The 15,511-nt window shown below is 30.6% G+C and overlaps 1 protein-coding gene across 16 annotated transcripts in view; it reads right to left on the bottom strand.

Moving 5' to 3' along the window:
- Positions 1–950: 950 nt before the first annotated feature.
- The window catches only part of ATP8A (ATPase phospholipid transporting 8A1), a 26,036-nt gene continuing 11,475 nt past the window's right edge, over positions 951–15,511 (bottom strand). For 4 of the 16 annotated variants that reach the window (XM_085656913.1, XM_085656911.1, XM_085656912.1 and 1 more), the window contains 20 exons: positions 9,876–10,111; positions 9,695–9,793; positions 9,460–9,570; positions 9,118–9,365; positions 8,743–9,023; positions 8,386–8,680; positions 8,086–8,312; positions 7,651–8,009; positions 7,440–7,577; positions 7,205–7,357; positions 6,928–7,125; positions 6,725–6,824; positions 6,401–6,645; positions 6,190–6,315; positions 5,969–6,109; positions 5,786–5,904; positions 5,549–5,683; positions 5,353–5,457; positions 2,977–3,074; positions 951–2,211 (listed from right to left, as the gene is read on the bottom strand). In XM_085656913.1, the coding sequence (XP_085513039.1) occupies positions 2,066–2,211; positions 2,977–3,074; positions 5,353–5,457; positions 5,549–5,683; positions 5,786–5,904; positions 5,969–6,109; positions 6,190–6,315; positions 6,401–6,645; positions 6,725–6,824; positions 6,928–7,125; positions 7,205–7,357; positions 7,440–7,577; positions 7,651–8,009; positions 8,086–8,312; positions 8,386–8,680; positions 8,743–9,023; positions 9,118–9,365; positions 9,460–9,570; positions 9,695–9,793; positions 9,876–10,111 (3,560 nt within the window). In that variant the 3' untranslated portion in view covers positions 951–2,065. The other 12 variants (XM_035867007.2, XM_035867005.2, XM_035867006.2 and 9 more) reach the window with 12 other exon arrangements.

Below are 15,511 nucleotides of genomic sequence, written 5' to 3'. Positions count from 1 at the left end.
AATTATTGATAAATAACGTAATTTACAGATATATATATATATATATATATATATATATATATATATTTCTTTGTTTTTTTCTAATACAGTAATATTATATAGTATATTCCATAATATGAAATTCATTTTATTTCTCTTTGTATAAAAAATACCTAATTTTAATGTCACTGTTGTATGGCGTATATACACGTAAAAGCTCTATCTTATGGGAATACCTGTTTATATTTCACTTTGTTTACATTTTATTGTGATAATAAATTATTTACAAAATATAATATTCTATTTTTCAATGAAAGAATTTCTAAGAAAGACATTACGATGCAAAATACATCCGTTCGTACAGATGATCTACGGTGCTCGATCCAAGCGCTATCTAACGACTGCGTACGAACTAACATTAGTAATACGCCGCTATATAGGCAACAATATATACAATCCATACATATATACATACATACATACATACATACGTACGTTTGTTTTATTTGTTTGTTTACAAAATATCTGTAATTCAGAATGAAAATATGTTTGGCATAAAATCTAATTAATCCCTTTGAATACATATATAAGAATTTATCTCGTATGTATGTATAAACATAACATATAAATAAATAATACCATTTATTTCATCATTTTATTCCGAACATAGTGTATACAATATTGTTACTATACATATGCATATAACTCTGTTAATACCATCAGTCGTAAAATTAAAAAAAAAAGTGTTGATGGATGGAAGAGTGAATCTCGAACGAAAAGATCCATGTATCAATATTCTTGACTAGATAACAACATAGTGTGTTTGTGTGTATGTGTGTGTGTATGTACAGTAATGAAATGTACGATGTTAATCGAAAAGAAACAAGAACAAGAAAGAAAAAAAAAGAAAAAAAAATTATATAGTAACGTATATCGGGATAAAGGGTACAGTCTTTTTCTGGTACGAAGTCGAACTTATTTCTTCTTCGACCGTAATACGATCAAAGGATCCTTTTGGAAATGTACAAATAATTTATTCATTTTATTCGCATCTCTTCTTATCCATTCATCTTTCCAAAGAGAGCCTTTTCTATAATACATGCTCCTAGACGGATAAATTCGCATACTAACACATTCAGACTGCTGATAAATAAAATTATTTAACATTCACAGTCGTAAATTCAATTTGGATAATATTGCTGACCTACTACGCGTATCGCCCGGTCCATTTTCGCCGTGATTTTAACTTGTATTCCTTGTTTTGTTTTGCTTTTTTTTTTCTTATCTTTTTTTTTCCCCCTTAGTTTTTGGCTTTTTATAAGCGTATTTATCTTGATTGTATTATCAAAAATCACGGAAGTAATTTTCATAGATGTAAACAACGTATACTCGATATTACTAGCCATAGAAGTTGAATTAGCCATAAAAAAAATTTACTGAGAAATGCATTCCAGGAAAATAATGAATGTCGCCATCGAATTTGGTAGACGTATACATATGTAAACGTACATACTACTACATATTTCTTTCTCTCTCTCTCTCTCTCTCTCTCTCTCTCTCTCTCTCTCTCCTCTATCTCTCGTATAATATTTCAAAAAAACAAATTCTAAAATATTTAAAATACTTTAATATATATATATATATATCTATATATATTATATAGTATATAAAAGTTCATTTCTCTATCTTTTTGTTTTTTTTTTTATTTTTATTTTTTTTATTTTTATTTTTTTTATTTTTTCCTTACTTTTTTTCTTCGTTATACCATATAGGATAATTTAGAATTGTATCGATTTAGAAAGAGAATTTAGATTGCCTAATGGAATTTGTTATACTTTTAGAGAGTTTTTTTATTGGTATAATTGAAATTATATCGATCGTGATTTGAAACGTCTTCTTCGAAGTGTATCAAATACGTTGAAAGGATCGAATAATTAAAATCGTGCATAAAATGCAGAAAAACAGACGTTACGCAGAGAGCACACGTCGAAAGCTATATAACTATATCGCTCTCGAAAAACTTTCAGGCCGACTTATAAAATGAAAGTAGCCGATGCCTCGCAATTTGTTAACTATAATATTAAGATTACATGCCGCCTGGTTTTGGAAGATTTGTATCATAAGCTCTGATCACATCCGTCTGAGTCACTGATCCTCCTTCCTCTTGGGAGAATGCGAATCCATCTGCATCACGCAGCATGCGCAATAACAAATGACGCAAACTATTAATTTCTGTCGCAGAAATGAATTATTTATTTATTATTAAACGTGCATGCCGAAAAATCATAGCTTCTTTGTTATTCGTAACATCACACGATCTTGATCTTTCGAAATATCGTATTTAAGAAAAAGAAAAAAAAAAAAAAGAAAAAGAAAAAAAGAAAAGAAAAAAACACGAAGAAACAGTTATTAAAATCGATTAGTCAAAAAAAAAACAAATATATTCATTATTTTGTCTTCGAATTTGTACATGAAGAGATAGAAAAAATAGATAAATAGACAGACAGAAAGATATTTAAGTCTCAAATCAATGCTATTAAATGCAATTAGTGCTCTCTAATATACATATATATTTATATGTACAAAAGATACATATATATATATATACACAGAAAATGTGTTAAAAAGAAGTTGTACAGTTTTAGTAATTCTTGCTAATAAAAGTGCTTTGAAATTGTGTTAATTAACTTTACAAAATATCGTTTAAAATAACACACCGTTTTAGCTAAAGCAGTGGAAGAGAATCAACGAAGCGTGTGCTCTTAACGAATGATACGTGAGTGCAAGATTATTAAATAAAAATACGTAATTTACAAAGAACTTTTCATTGTAGCGAGCTGGAATAATATAGTGTAGTAGATAGTATAGATCGTTTCTTTAGTTAAATTATATGTGGCAATTTCCACAATAATTACAATGCGACTCACGATCCGTATACTCGTAACGAAATGAAGTAAAAGTGTCCAACACGGCAACCTGTAAAAGAAATAAACTTACGTGATAGCTCCACCTCGACATTTGCTCTGGAAGTGGCGTTAGATCGCCTGGTGAAAACACTTTTAACGTTTTTCAGAAGCCGCGCCGTCTCCGTCAATCTGCAAAGCCGGTCATTCAAACAATTTTTTTTAAAAGATTCTCTCGTCTATTATAATGTACTTTTTTTTTTTTTTTTTTTAATCCTTCTCTGCATCATCCAATAATTTGATGCACTTTATCTAGTTCTAATCATTCTTATTGTTCTGCTCTTAACAATTTCAATCATTGTACCATTTTCAAGGAATATTCTTCACCTATTCTTCATATTGTCCTTTATGTATCTTTTTCAATGATCTAGATTGATATTAGCTATATCGATGATGGATGGTGCGCAGTATCAATCAATGTGCAAAAATTCAAAGGAGTATAGCACTGAAGTTTTTATCACTTCCGTCTTAGACTTTATATTCTTTTCAAATCACACAAGCACCATTTTAATTTATATATACACTTAATTACATATATATATATATACATATACATATATATACATATATATATATATATACACACACACATATATATATAACACCTCTATAGAAGAATATATTTCTCTCAAACATATTGTGCATAGAGAAGTGCATAAACTCTGATAATATTAGTTTTCGCCGTACAACATATTCCATCAAATATTGTGCCGACAAAAGTGATAATCTTTACGATAAAATGTTCGACTTTTTTTATATTTTGCATGTGACGATGCAAAAAAAAAAAAAAGAAAAGATAAATCACACGTGCATACTGTTTCAAGCAATTTAATAAAAACATCAAGATATGCAAAAGAAAGTCATGTTACTTTATTAACGTATAGCTTGCTCAAAGCGCGAACAACGATAGCGATTTCAGTTACTTTCTACTAGGAGTACTTACACCTCGCAAGATCGGCGATGGCATGCACAGGCCTGCACAGGATACCACGAATAAAACATACCAAAAAATTGCATTAGCAACAGCAATTCATTGATTCTAATTAGTATTTAGCAAATGATTACTACGATATGATTTAAAGAAGATGTCTCATCCTCTTCTTTTCCCTTATTTTTCAATGACTCTGAAATGTCTTATGATTTATAAATATTCTAAATAATACTTCTGAATATCGTTAATCTTATCATTATTTCTCTGATTACCAAAGAACAAAATTAGTATACCAATTGTATAAATGCTATGTAAAAATTCTAAGCTGCATTTTATTTAACAGAAACGTAATAAAATGTAATATTTAAACATTGTCTATCTTTACAAAGACGGTAATAGTAATCCAATAAATTATGATTAAAATAACGGATATTGTATTTTACTATAATACACTATTTTACTAAATAATAAAATAATCGTGCTATATTGTACGTGTGTATGTGTGTGTGTGTGTGTTGTGTGCGCGCGCGCGAGTATGTTTCATATATATTATAAAATCTACAGTATAACTTTTTTTATCAAAGACGACTAGAAAGTTATAAATTGTACTATGATCACAGATCTGGTATACATGTATATGAGTTCATAGGTGAAAACATTTTACTAAGTATATGTAGTATGAATTGTTGTTGTTGAATGGTGCGAAAACCACGAATCATTTGACGTAAATTCAAAAGGAATTGCTTTCATCCGATTTTGTCTTCGATATGGCTTTATCAAGGACCAACGTCGTTTTAATAGTCTCTTCGTGGACCTCGATCTCCTGTTATAATTTTCGTAATTCTATTCTATTAAACATTTCTTTATGTTATTTTCCTATCTTCAAATATTTACTATATATTAAAATATAAAATATTAGCTCATATAAAAATTTTACTACCAATTCTCTTAAAGAAATTATTCAAAGATACTATTAAAGATCCATAATATTATTAACCAAAGAAATTTTCATGGTTAGTCACACCAAACTATTCATAGAAATTCCATAAAAAAAAAAAAGAAGTTCATTTACCAAATGAATGGAATTCTATATTGTATTAACCATTAGATTAAACATCTAAAGCCATGCACAATCCATTTAATGGAAAAATTAAAAAGGGTTTAATCTAATTAATCAATGCTAAATCGCATGCAATTTACTTTTATAACTGGCACCTTCCTATGATGGCATTCATAAAAATATATACTATATATGATCATGTATCATACTAATAAAACTAGATGTTTGGAATAAGATGACATTATTGATAAAATGAGAGCAGATGAAATGTTTAACTTTTAACCTTTTCTTAAAAAATGATATATGTAATCTTATATTCGTAAATAGATTGGTATATGCTCTATAATGATCACTTGTATCGAAGACGCTAAAAGTTATATTATAAAAACAATTTATGTAAAATTATATTTCATACTTACGAACTTCTATAATCTTGACCATTGAATATATCTCCAGGATCAGATTTTCTAATTTCATTTTCCCTAGCTGCTGCTGTGACAGATTTCCATACTGTATTTTTAACTCTACAAAAAGAATTTTAAACATTAAATAAGATTAAAAACTTATTTACAGAATCATAGATCATAGAAATAATTTTTGCTACTTTGCACTTACGCTTTTGCAGTTACATCAAGAAGTAATACTGCCGATGGAATAAGTATAAGACCTAACCAAAAGACAGGCGACGAAAATAACATTTTGTCATTACCCAGCATGACAGCTCCAACATTTAATACAGGCCAAAAATTACTGAAAAGAATTATGATATTGAAAAATCATCTCTTTTCTTTTATTTTTTCTTTCCTCTGGTCTTGGTTTTTTTTTCTTTTACAACATATAAATAGAACTTACCTATAAATAAAAATAAATAAAAACCAAAGTATAATAGATCCCCATGTGGCAACATGAGTGACCCATGTCCAAGAGTTTATTATTAATCCAGCCTTTCCACAAACTGTTACTACAACATACTAACGAGTAAAATTAATTTTTCTAATAAATAGCATGAAGATAAATATAACTATGTAAACTTACAGTATAAACAAAATTTCCTAGTAAAAGATATCCACCATCTTTACCGTGGGACCATACGACGTCTTGCTTAAGAGCCATGAGTGGCAACCAATAAAGTAAGGATGAATGAATTAAGGCATTTATTATCCATACCCAAAATACCTATGAAATATAAAGATTATATTTACAAATTAAACGTTATATCTTACCTATATTATAATTTTAAGTAAAATTAATCATACTTTAATATTAAAAGATGACTCTCCAGTATTTTTTGTTGCATACAATCCTGGATGAGCTAAATGAGTTTCTGCTGAACATACTTTATCAAAAAGACCCATAGCCAGAGGAGGTGCTGCCGTAAATACCTATAATTATATATTATACATTTTATTATAAAACTCATTCTTAATATTAATAAATAATTAATAATTATCAATATATAAAACTTACGACATTATAAAGACCAATAGACCATCTCTCAAAAAGAATCTGTCCAGACCAGCCGGAATATATTGCGAACCATAATTCAATTACATACAAACAAATATTCTTGTAAAACGAATATAGAATTAATTTACACATTCTACTATAATTCCAAGAACCATGAACAAATAAAAGACGTTTCAGAAAACGAAACTGTGCGATAGAATAATCGGATGCACAGGCTGCTTGTAGACCCTCGACACCAGATATTCCTAATTTGAAAATATTTATGCACTCAGATTTTTGTTGTCTTATCAATTATAATGAAAATATATATTTTATTTTACACACCAACGCCTATGTGAGCTTTCTGAATCATTGCTACATCATTTGCGCCATCTCCAATTGCTAACGTTACTGCTTTCTTATTACTTGTTATGAGATCAACAACCTGTAAGATTCTGATATATTAATAATCAAAATTTCGTATGTTGTAGCTACTACATTTAAAAGTAAATTAATCAAATAATTTAATAAGAAAATAATCAAATTACCTCGGCTTTTTGCATTGGCGAAACTCTACAACAAATAACTACCTTGCATGCTGAACATAAATCTAAAAAATCCATTCTAATGTCGCATGACAAGGCAAATTCCAAAGTACTGCCATCTATTACCAAAGCCACTTCATTTTGACGTTTCAAATCATCCCCAAAATCTTGGCAACGTTGAATAATGATTTCCCTTGTTTTCTGCAAAATATTTGTTGCTGCTTAAAATCATTTATTCAAAAATTCCTATAACTTTTCAGCATTACAAACTGCGATTTACATCTAGAGAATTTTCATTGATAATATACAAAGGCATCCCATGTGTGATTAATCTGCAGGAATAGCCAATATTAATTGCTGTTTCTTGTTTATCTCCAGTCAACACCCAAACATTAATATCAGCACGAAGTAAAGCCTGTAACGTTTCCGGAACCTAGGCGATATCGTATAAAAATTAAAATACGATATAAGAAATCAATGAATAGATATTTAAAAAGAAAATTAGCAATAAATACTTCATCTTGTAATTGATCTTCAATAGCAGTTGCTCCTAATAGAGTTAAATTGCTCTCAATGAGATTTGCTGCATGATCGAGTTTACTTTCACGATCTGTCATACTGATTGATGCATTATGGTAAGTGTCACGCCATCTCTATTAAATATATTACGAACTATTACTTTATATTAAACTGCAATCGAATATTTAATTGAAAAAGTAAATTTACCTGATATAAATTTTCAGGTACTTCGGTAGAAGCAAAACAAAGAGTTCTTAATCCATCGGTCGCAAACATTTCTAAATGTTCTAAAGTTGTTTGGCGAAAATCATCTTCAGATACATTCGGTGATCGTGAACTTAATCGTTCATAAATAACAGAATCGGCTCCTTTACATAAAAGTTTAATTTTTCCTGTTGGTGTTTTAACTATTACAGACATTCTCTTTCTAGCTGACGTAAATTCTATTACGTTTAATATTTCAAATCGTTGTCTTTCGCCTAAGGCGATTATTTCCACGTAAGCAGGTGTTCTAGTATCGAATACATAATTATATTTACGTGCTCCATCAACTAGTGCTCGTTCATCTATAGAAAAATTATAGCAACGCTTTAAATGAAATTGAATTATTATTTTAAATTGTTAGATATGTATATAATGTACCTGGAGATGCCGCATGATAAATAATATGATCATCTATCTTTTCAGGAATAACTGTATGACAAACTGATAACATTATCATAAAGTCATGCAGTATAACAGAATGATTATATTTTTTCTTATCATTAGGACGAGATGAACCCTTCATTGTCCTTCCTTCAAGAATATCTTTAACTAATTCACTATTACTAACACCTGGACTATCAATGCCAGTTGTTGGATTTGGCAAGCTATGGGGTCATTTCTCGCGTAAATAATAATAATAAAACATTATTACTAAATAAAAATGTTTTCACAACTTACTCGTATAATTTGCCACCGACAGAACATCTTTTAAATTCCATAACATTCTTTGTAAGTGTACCAGTTTTATCTGTAAACACATAATTGACCATTCCAAGCTCTTCATTAAGATTACTTGTGCGAGCCATTGCAGGTGTGTCCGTCTCTGCATGGTACATTTCAATATCCATGTTAATGAACGTAGCTTGCACAAATCTAACTACTTCTAGTGTAACTTGAAGTGATATTGGAATTAAATTATTGAAGAGTATGATGAATGTTAGAAGATTGAAAATAAAATTCTTTGTCATTTCCTCTGAAACATATATTGTTTTATATAAATTCAAAATATAAAAATTGAGAAACCATTATATTTACCATTTAAACCCAAATACCACAGTCCAGTACTATTAGCATTCGTCCATATAACATTGAATATTGCAGAAAGAAGGCACAACAAAATTAACATAAAGAACAACATGAGAATTTGTGTATTAGTCAGTCGATCTAATGTAGATCTTTTCAATGGTGCAGTTGCTGTATTATTTTGCATAAGTTTAGTATCATGACCGGTGTATATTACAACACCAAATATCCATTTTGTATTTCTTAACATAGCGCCACGGAGTAGCAATTGATCAGGTCCCAGAGGTACGCTTCTATAATAAAAATAAAATCGTACCACGTTGTATGACTTTATGCAATAATGTTTGTCTTTGAAAAAAAAAAAAAGAAAAAAAAAAAAAGTCTTACTGTTTGTTAGTTTCTCGAAGAACACCCTGGAATTCATATAAATGTCTATTCGGCGGTTCACATTGTATATTTGCACGAAAATTCATTAATTCGGCTGTATCCAAAAGGATTGCTGTATCGGAATGAGCCTGTCTAATTTTCAAATTTGTTTCCCCATCCAAATTGGCTGTTTCTATGAACGACATACCCTGCGGCTCCGACGATGATAATAAGATCAAATCAGCGGGAAAGAAATTGTTGTTGTGAACCTGTGTGAATATTAAAAATGCGATTCAAGTAGGAACATCCTAACTAACAATCATTACCATATTGATAATCTTCATGTAAACAATTGACAATAACCTTAACCACATCTCCGACAGCAACGTTACGCCATTGAATCCACTGCCATCGCCCGTCTCTTAATACTTCTACTTCTCGCATATTTATCTCGTCGTCTGCCTTATGCCTTTTCTAAAGCGGATTTATATAATATATATGTATATATATATATATATATATATATATATATATATATTTCATCAGACAAAATCAACAAGTAGTTATTCGATATTATAAGGTAGATCGATAAACTTACTATATCTTCAACAATTTCCTTTAATGCCGAAACGCTCAAAATGAATATCAATGGGACCAAAGTAGTATAACGTCCGGTTGGCGATACGTCTGGTATTTGCTAAATAATATCATAAATAAATAATATCGGTACATCATCAATTGCATTGATAATTTTTAAATAAATCTTTATTACATCTTACCTGCATTATTGCGATAAAGAGGAAGAAACAATTACTGTATCGACGAAACTGTTCGAAAAGAAACATAGGTATGAACGATAGGATCGAATATTTTGCCGTTGTGATGTGATTATTTTTATATTTCGCGGGTTGATGAGGCGCATTGACGAAAACCACTCTCTCGTCGCAATCGTCGTATTGATGCGACGATGGGTCTTCACCTTGGGATCCCCCATTTTCCGCTCTTATTGGCCCTACTGTTATAAATAATTATTTTTAATGTCTTACTGAAGAATAAAAAAAAAAAAAAAAAACATAAAAATACATATAAACGCTTCAAGACAAATTGATTCCAAGCCGTACACGACAAGTAGATCTTCTCATTGTCATCGTCAAACAACATTATTTGACCCAAGTAATTTCCACCATATAATTTTTCACTTTATTATAAACGTATGTTCTTTTTTTTCTCTATTAACAATATAAGTGGCAATTACATAGGTTCACACATTTATATAAGTTTCACGTAGAACATAATATGTTTACGTTCGACTGAAGTAAGGTTATGAGAAAGTATAAATAAAAAAATAAATAAATAAATAAATAAATAAAAAGAAAAAAAAATCCGCAAAAGGAACATAGCCTATTAAAATTGCAAAAAAAAACAAATCCTCTCTCTCTCTCTCTCTTTTTTTTTTATTATTATTTTTTCCTTATTTTTTATTAATTTTTCTCTCTTATTCCTTTTATTATTTATTTTATTTTATTTTACTTTCTCCTTTTATTGGAAGTAAACACTGAAGCAATACGCAAATGATATCTAATAAAACATGCTTCTAAAAGAGCGGGTATAATAAAACTTGTATTTTCAATCGCAAAAAAATAAATACGACTTACTGTTCTGAGCGTGCAAGTAAAGGTATATACGAGATCTGAGTTCGTTGAACCATTGCACCAGCTTTGTACTTGTAAAATCCATGACGGCCGGCTATTTGTCTCTCTCTCTCTCTCTCTATCTCTCTCTCTATCTCTATCTCTCTCCCTCTCTCTCTCTCTCTCTCTCGCTCTCTCTCTCTCTCTCTCTCTCCCTTTTTCACAGCATCCTTCTCGTTCCTTGATTCGAACTCTACATGTATAAAATGTAATAATGTCGAGAGGAAAATTTACGAATAAAAATAATCCAATGGATATAAGTGCTCTCTTTCTCTCTCTCTCTCCCATTCACTCACTCACTCACTTACTCTCACTCTCACTCTCAGTCTCAGTCTCTCTATTCCTCTCTCTTGATCCAACACGAAGCAAAATTTTTTTTGATAACCAATTATATCAAACGAAGGCGAATCACTTCAAAATGAATCTTAATGAACGAGAAAACGTTCTAGTTGTTTCTCTTTTTCTTTTCGCTTCACAAGAGAAACGAAACAAACCTTATCGGGGACTACATATTATTTCGAGTCCTATAATGGATCTGATTACAGTGTTATTGCGTCGAAAAAAAAAAACGATACATGATAAATGCCAATCGATAACAGTCGATAATTCTACATATCTTCTGAATGTAAACGTCATAACATATCGAAGTTGAAAGATCATCGAAGAAAAATAAATAAATAAAAGAAAGAAAAAGAATAAAAAAAAAAAAAAAAAATAAAAACATTCTATAACATAAGACAGTTAGTTTAATTTTGATAATATGACTCGAGATTAAACGTTTTTATTTTTCACTTATACGGAATTCCGATTGGTCGCGACGCGAGTTAATACGGTGATGAGATCATCGATTTTTATTCGATAATCGAACGGGAATTATCTCGATAATCGTACGACGATGGCCGAGATGTTTTTTACTATCATAGAATACAAAAAAAATTTTTCATCAGAGAGAGAATTATGTACTTTAAAATACTGTCATATATAATAATAATAAATTATATATATATATATATATATATATATATATATATATATGAAGTGAAACGAGCTATGATATATCTAGCAGTTTGGAATGTGTCTGCGATCGATCCAAGGTCGCATTACTTCACAGAGCGCGCATATACACAACACATAGATTCGTATATGCAATGCATGTACTTCGTAGGACAATTTGCATTACCCGATAAAGGCGTGGTCACTAAAATACACTTTTATAGACTTATCGGCTTTTGTTTATATAATACGATTAATTCTCTGATTCAAATAAGATTAATGATTTCAAAACAATTCTTTTTTTTTTTTTTTTTTTTTTTTTTTTTTCAATACCTTACTCTTTCTCCGTCACGAATACCGCGAACGTATGCACAAAGAGCACTATCAAACTATTCTCATCGTCTTAATTCGAACGCGTGTCATTTGCTTAGACACGAATCGTCATAGAAAACGGAGATAAGATGAATGTTACTTTAATAATGCAAGAGAACGGAAACGGTAACATCTAAGCTGAATGATAAAATCATTCGCAAATCGAATTAACCGACTGTGTAACCGATGCCGCCAAGTCCAACGTACTATAATGACGCCATTATGCATTTAAAAGAATAAGTTAAAATCTTACGCGCGAAATACGATTTTATATTTTTACTATTTACGAAAAGATATCACGCATTTATCTATGATAGATATAACATTTCCTCTGGGAATATCAACAACTCCCTATTTTATTATCAGATATATAAACTTTTTTCCTCGTTCATTAAATTCTTTAATATACAAACGAACAATTGAAATTTATTCGTTCGATGTCTAATATATTTAATTAAAGCCAATTAAAATTTATTCTTTAGAATGTTAAACGATAATGCTAATAATCTTCTTAACGAAGCTTCTTAACGAATACGAACATATTTACGTTGAGTAAAGAGGCACGTTCGCGAAATGTATGATATTTTTCATACATGAATGAATAAAAAAGAAGGGAAGAAAAAAAATAACAATAATAATGAAATCAAATCGGATCGGGATGACAGATAAAAGAGTTTGGTCTCACGACGACGATTCGTCTCGACATCTCACGATCGATCTCAAACCTTTCGTTTTGCTTCACGGTCACGGTCACTCGCTTCGAAGGTGGCACCGCTCTTTGTGCTTCACAAACAACACATTCACGCTAGACGTACACTCACGCATTTGACTCGTGCTCTTTCTTTCTCTCTCTCTCTCTCTCTCTCTCTCTCTCTCTCTCTCTCTCTCTCTCTCTCTCTCTCTCTCTCTCTCTCTCTCTCTCTCTCCCTCTATCCATCTATCTATTTATCTATCTATCTCTATCTTTATCTACCTCCCACAGAAGATAATTATACCCAACGAGTATGAGATGAGTCGACTGAGACTACTTCATCACACAACAAAATGAACTCGTCGACGACGATCGTTCTACGTCATCTAACAGCAGCCGGAAAAAGAAATTTTAAGGATCTTGCTGCCACACCCCCATTCGCATGATAACCCGACGTACGTGCGTGCACGTGCGTCACTCATGATCGGCTTCCCCAAAGATTTGGAAAACAGAGAGAGGAGAGAGAAAGAGAGAAAGAGAGGAAAGAAAAAGAGAGAAAAGAGAGAGAGAGAGAGAGAGAGAGAAAGAAACGAAGAAAAATATCTAATAAAATGACGAGACTCGAATCATTAAATCAAACTTTCAACGCATGATCGAATTTAATAAGATCAATAATATAAAATGTGTTCGATAATAATAACCCGCGATCAAAGTATTTTGTCGCCGAGAATGCCGGCTCCCGTATCTGCTAGTACTGTTCGACCTCTTCTCCTCTTTCTCCTCTCTTCATAGTCACGGTCTATGCATCATATAGAACGAACACCGCACAACGATATGAGAATACAAGGGCTGTACATCGTTGTCGATGTACCCTCTACCTAATTTAAGCGATTAAAAGAAATTTTAATTGAGAATATGTTTGATTAATTATTACTGCGAATAAACACGTATAAAAGTATGGGATATTCGATTGATAGTACGAGATCGTAGAAAAATGTTTTTTTTTTATTCCTAATACATCCGCCGTGATTGGTCGATCTTTCTCATGTTTACCAACGTAAAATAACTATGCTCTCAAAGAATGGAGAAGAAAAAGAAGAAAATGAAAAAGAAGAAGAACGATAATCAGTGAAAGAAAATTAATTATTATACAATATAATTAATCGGTAAATTAGTCTTTGCATTGATTAATATAACAAATATGGGATTAGATTATGAAGATGAGCCAGCCCTGTGAATTAACGAACGCGCATGCGCTCGCTATAGGCAACAAGTTGGTGTCAGCACTGTGCTGCTGCTACTGTGCCTTCCTCTAAACTATTGTATGTAAAGCAATATATGTTGTGCAGGGTGTACGAGCCAGTATGACGTCGATAAACACTACGAATACCCAAAGCCGATAGGCCAAGGACAACATTGCCTTTAACTGTCGACTCTTCTTCTACGCGGGAGCCTTGAAATCAATTAATTCAGAAATATCGAATTCACAAAATATCATATAATTAATATGACAACAAATATAATTAAATATTACGTTGAAACAAATAATGCGATTGATATTATTAGTTAATAATATAAACGTTCGTATTATTGGAGTAATTCTTTGATGAAAATTTCATAAAAATCATGCAATAACAAAGAATTATTGTATAACAATAACGCTATCTTGTTAAAATTCAATGTAACAAGGTAATAATTGTAGGATAGAAAAATGTCAGATCTTGAAAACAATTACTCGTAATTGTAATTATCTCGAAAGGAAATATTCGTAATTGCTGATTATCGTGGATGCTAGACAATTTTGTAATTATCGCGTGCAATCACGCTTCTCATCCGACAGGTCCATTATTTTTGAATATCTTTTACATCGCACAAAAGAATTGATCAATTGCCTTTCGCTCAACAAGTGTATTTTTTAACGAGGTATCACGTCCGTCACTCTTAATATCCTTCTTTGTTTCTATCTTGCGATTAAAATTCATGAAGTATAATTAAGAAAAAACCTAGACCCATTATCGATATTATTTCGCTATGTTTCGTAAAAAAGTTTGACAATGAAAATCACGAAATTGATACTTATTTAATAATTATTTCATTCTAAATTTTTGAAATATCTATTGTGACGATTGCAAAGGAACTATATATATCATCGGGAGCATTTTAAAATTATTTATCATCGAAGATCGATCTGTCGTAGGCGTAACATAAATGCGTATTAAAAGGCCTGCACTCCATCTAAAAGATGCAAACGATAATAATCTTTGCCGTATGACGTCTACCAGTCTATTCCGTACGAAACTCCTTTTCTTTTCTTTCATTATTATTTTTTAAACACATAAATTATAAAATATTGTCTCATTTACGAAAAAAAACTTTCATTTGAATCATTAGCATCACATAGGCTAAATCAATAATGACAATATCCAGATGAGATAATATTGTTTATTCATTGTCTTTGACACATAATGAAGTAAACAAAATAATTGATATAAGATGACGAATAAATCGAACATCTTTCCTGTATGTTATATAAAACAATTTTCCTTAAGATCTATAAAATTTTTTTTTAAGATTATGAGATAAAAATAAAAACAAAAAAAGTTATTTCAAATGGCAGTAATGATAAATTAATTTAATCGTTAAATAAACGATTATTATTTAAAACCTT

Source organism: Vespa mandarinia, chromosome 5 (genome assembly GCF_050613455.1).
Source record: "Vespa mandarinia isolate Hongniang chromosome 5, ASM5061345v1, whole genome shotgun sequence".
Taxonomy (NCBI): domain Eukaryota; kingdom Metazoa; phylum Arthropoda; class Insecta; order Hymenoptera; family Vespidae; genus Vespa; species Vespa mandarinia.
Note: the sequence above shows the minus strand (reverse complement) of the source record. Positions and strands in the feature narration are given on the sequence as shown.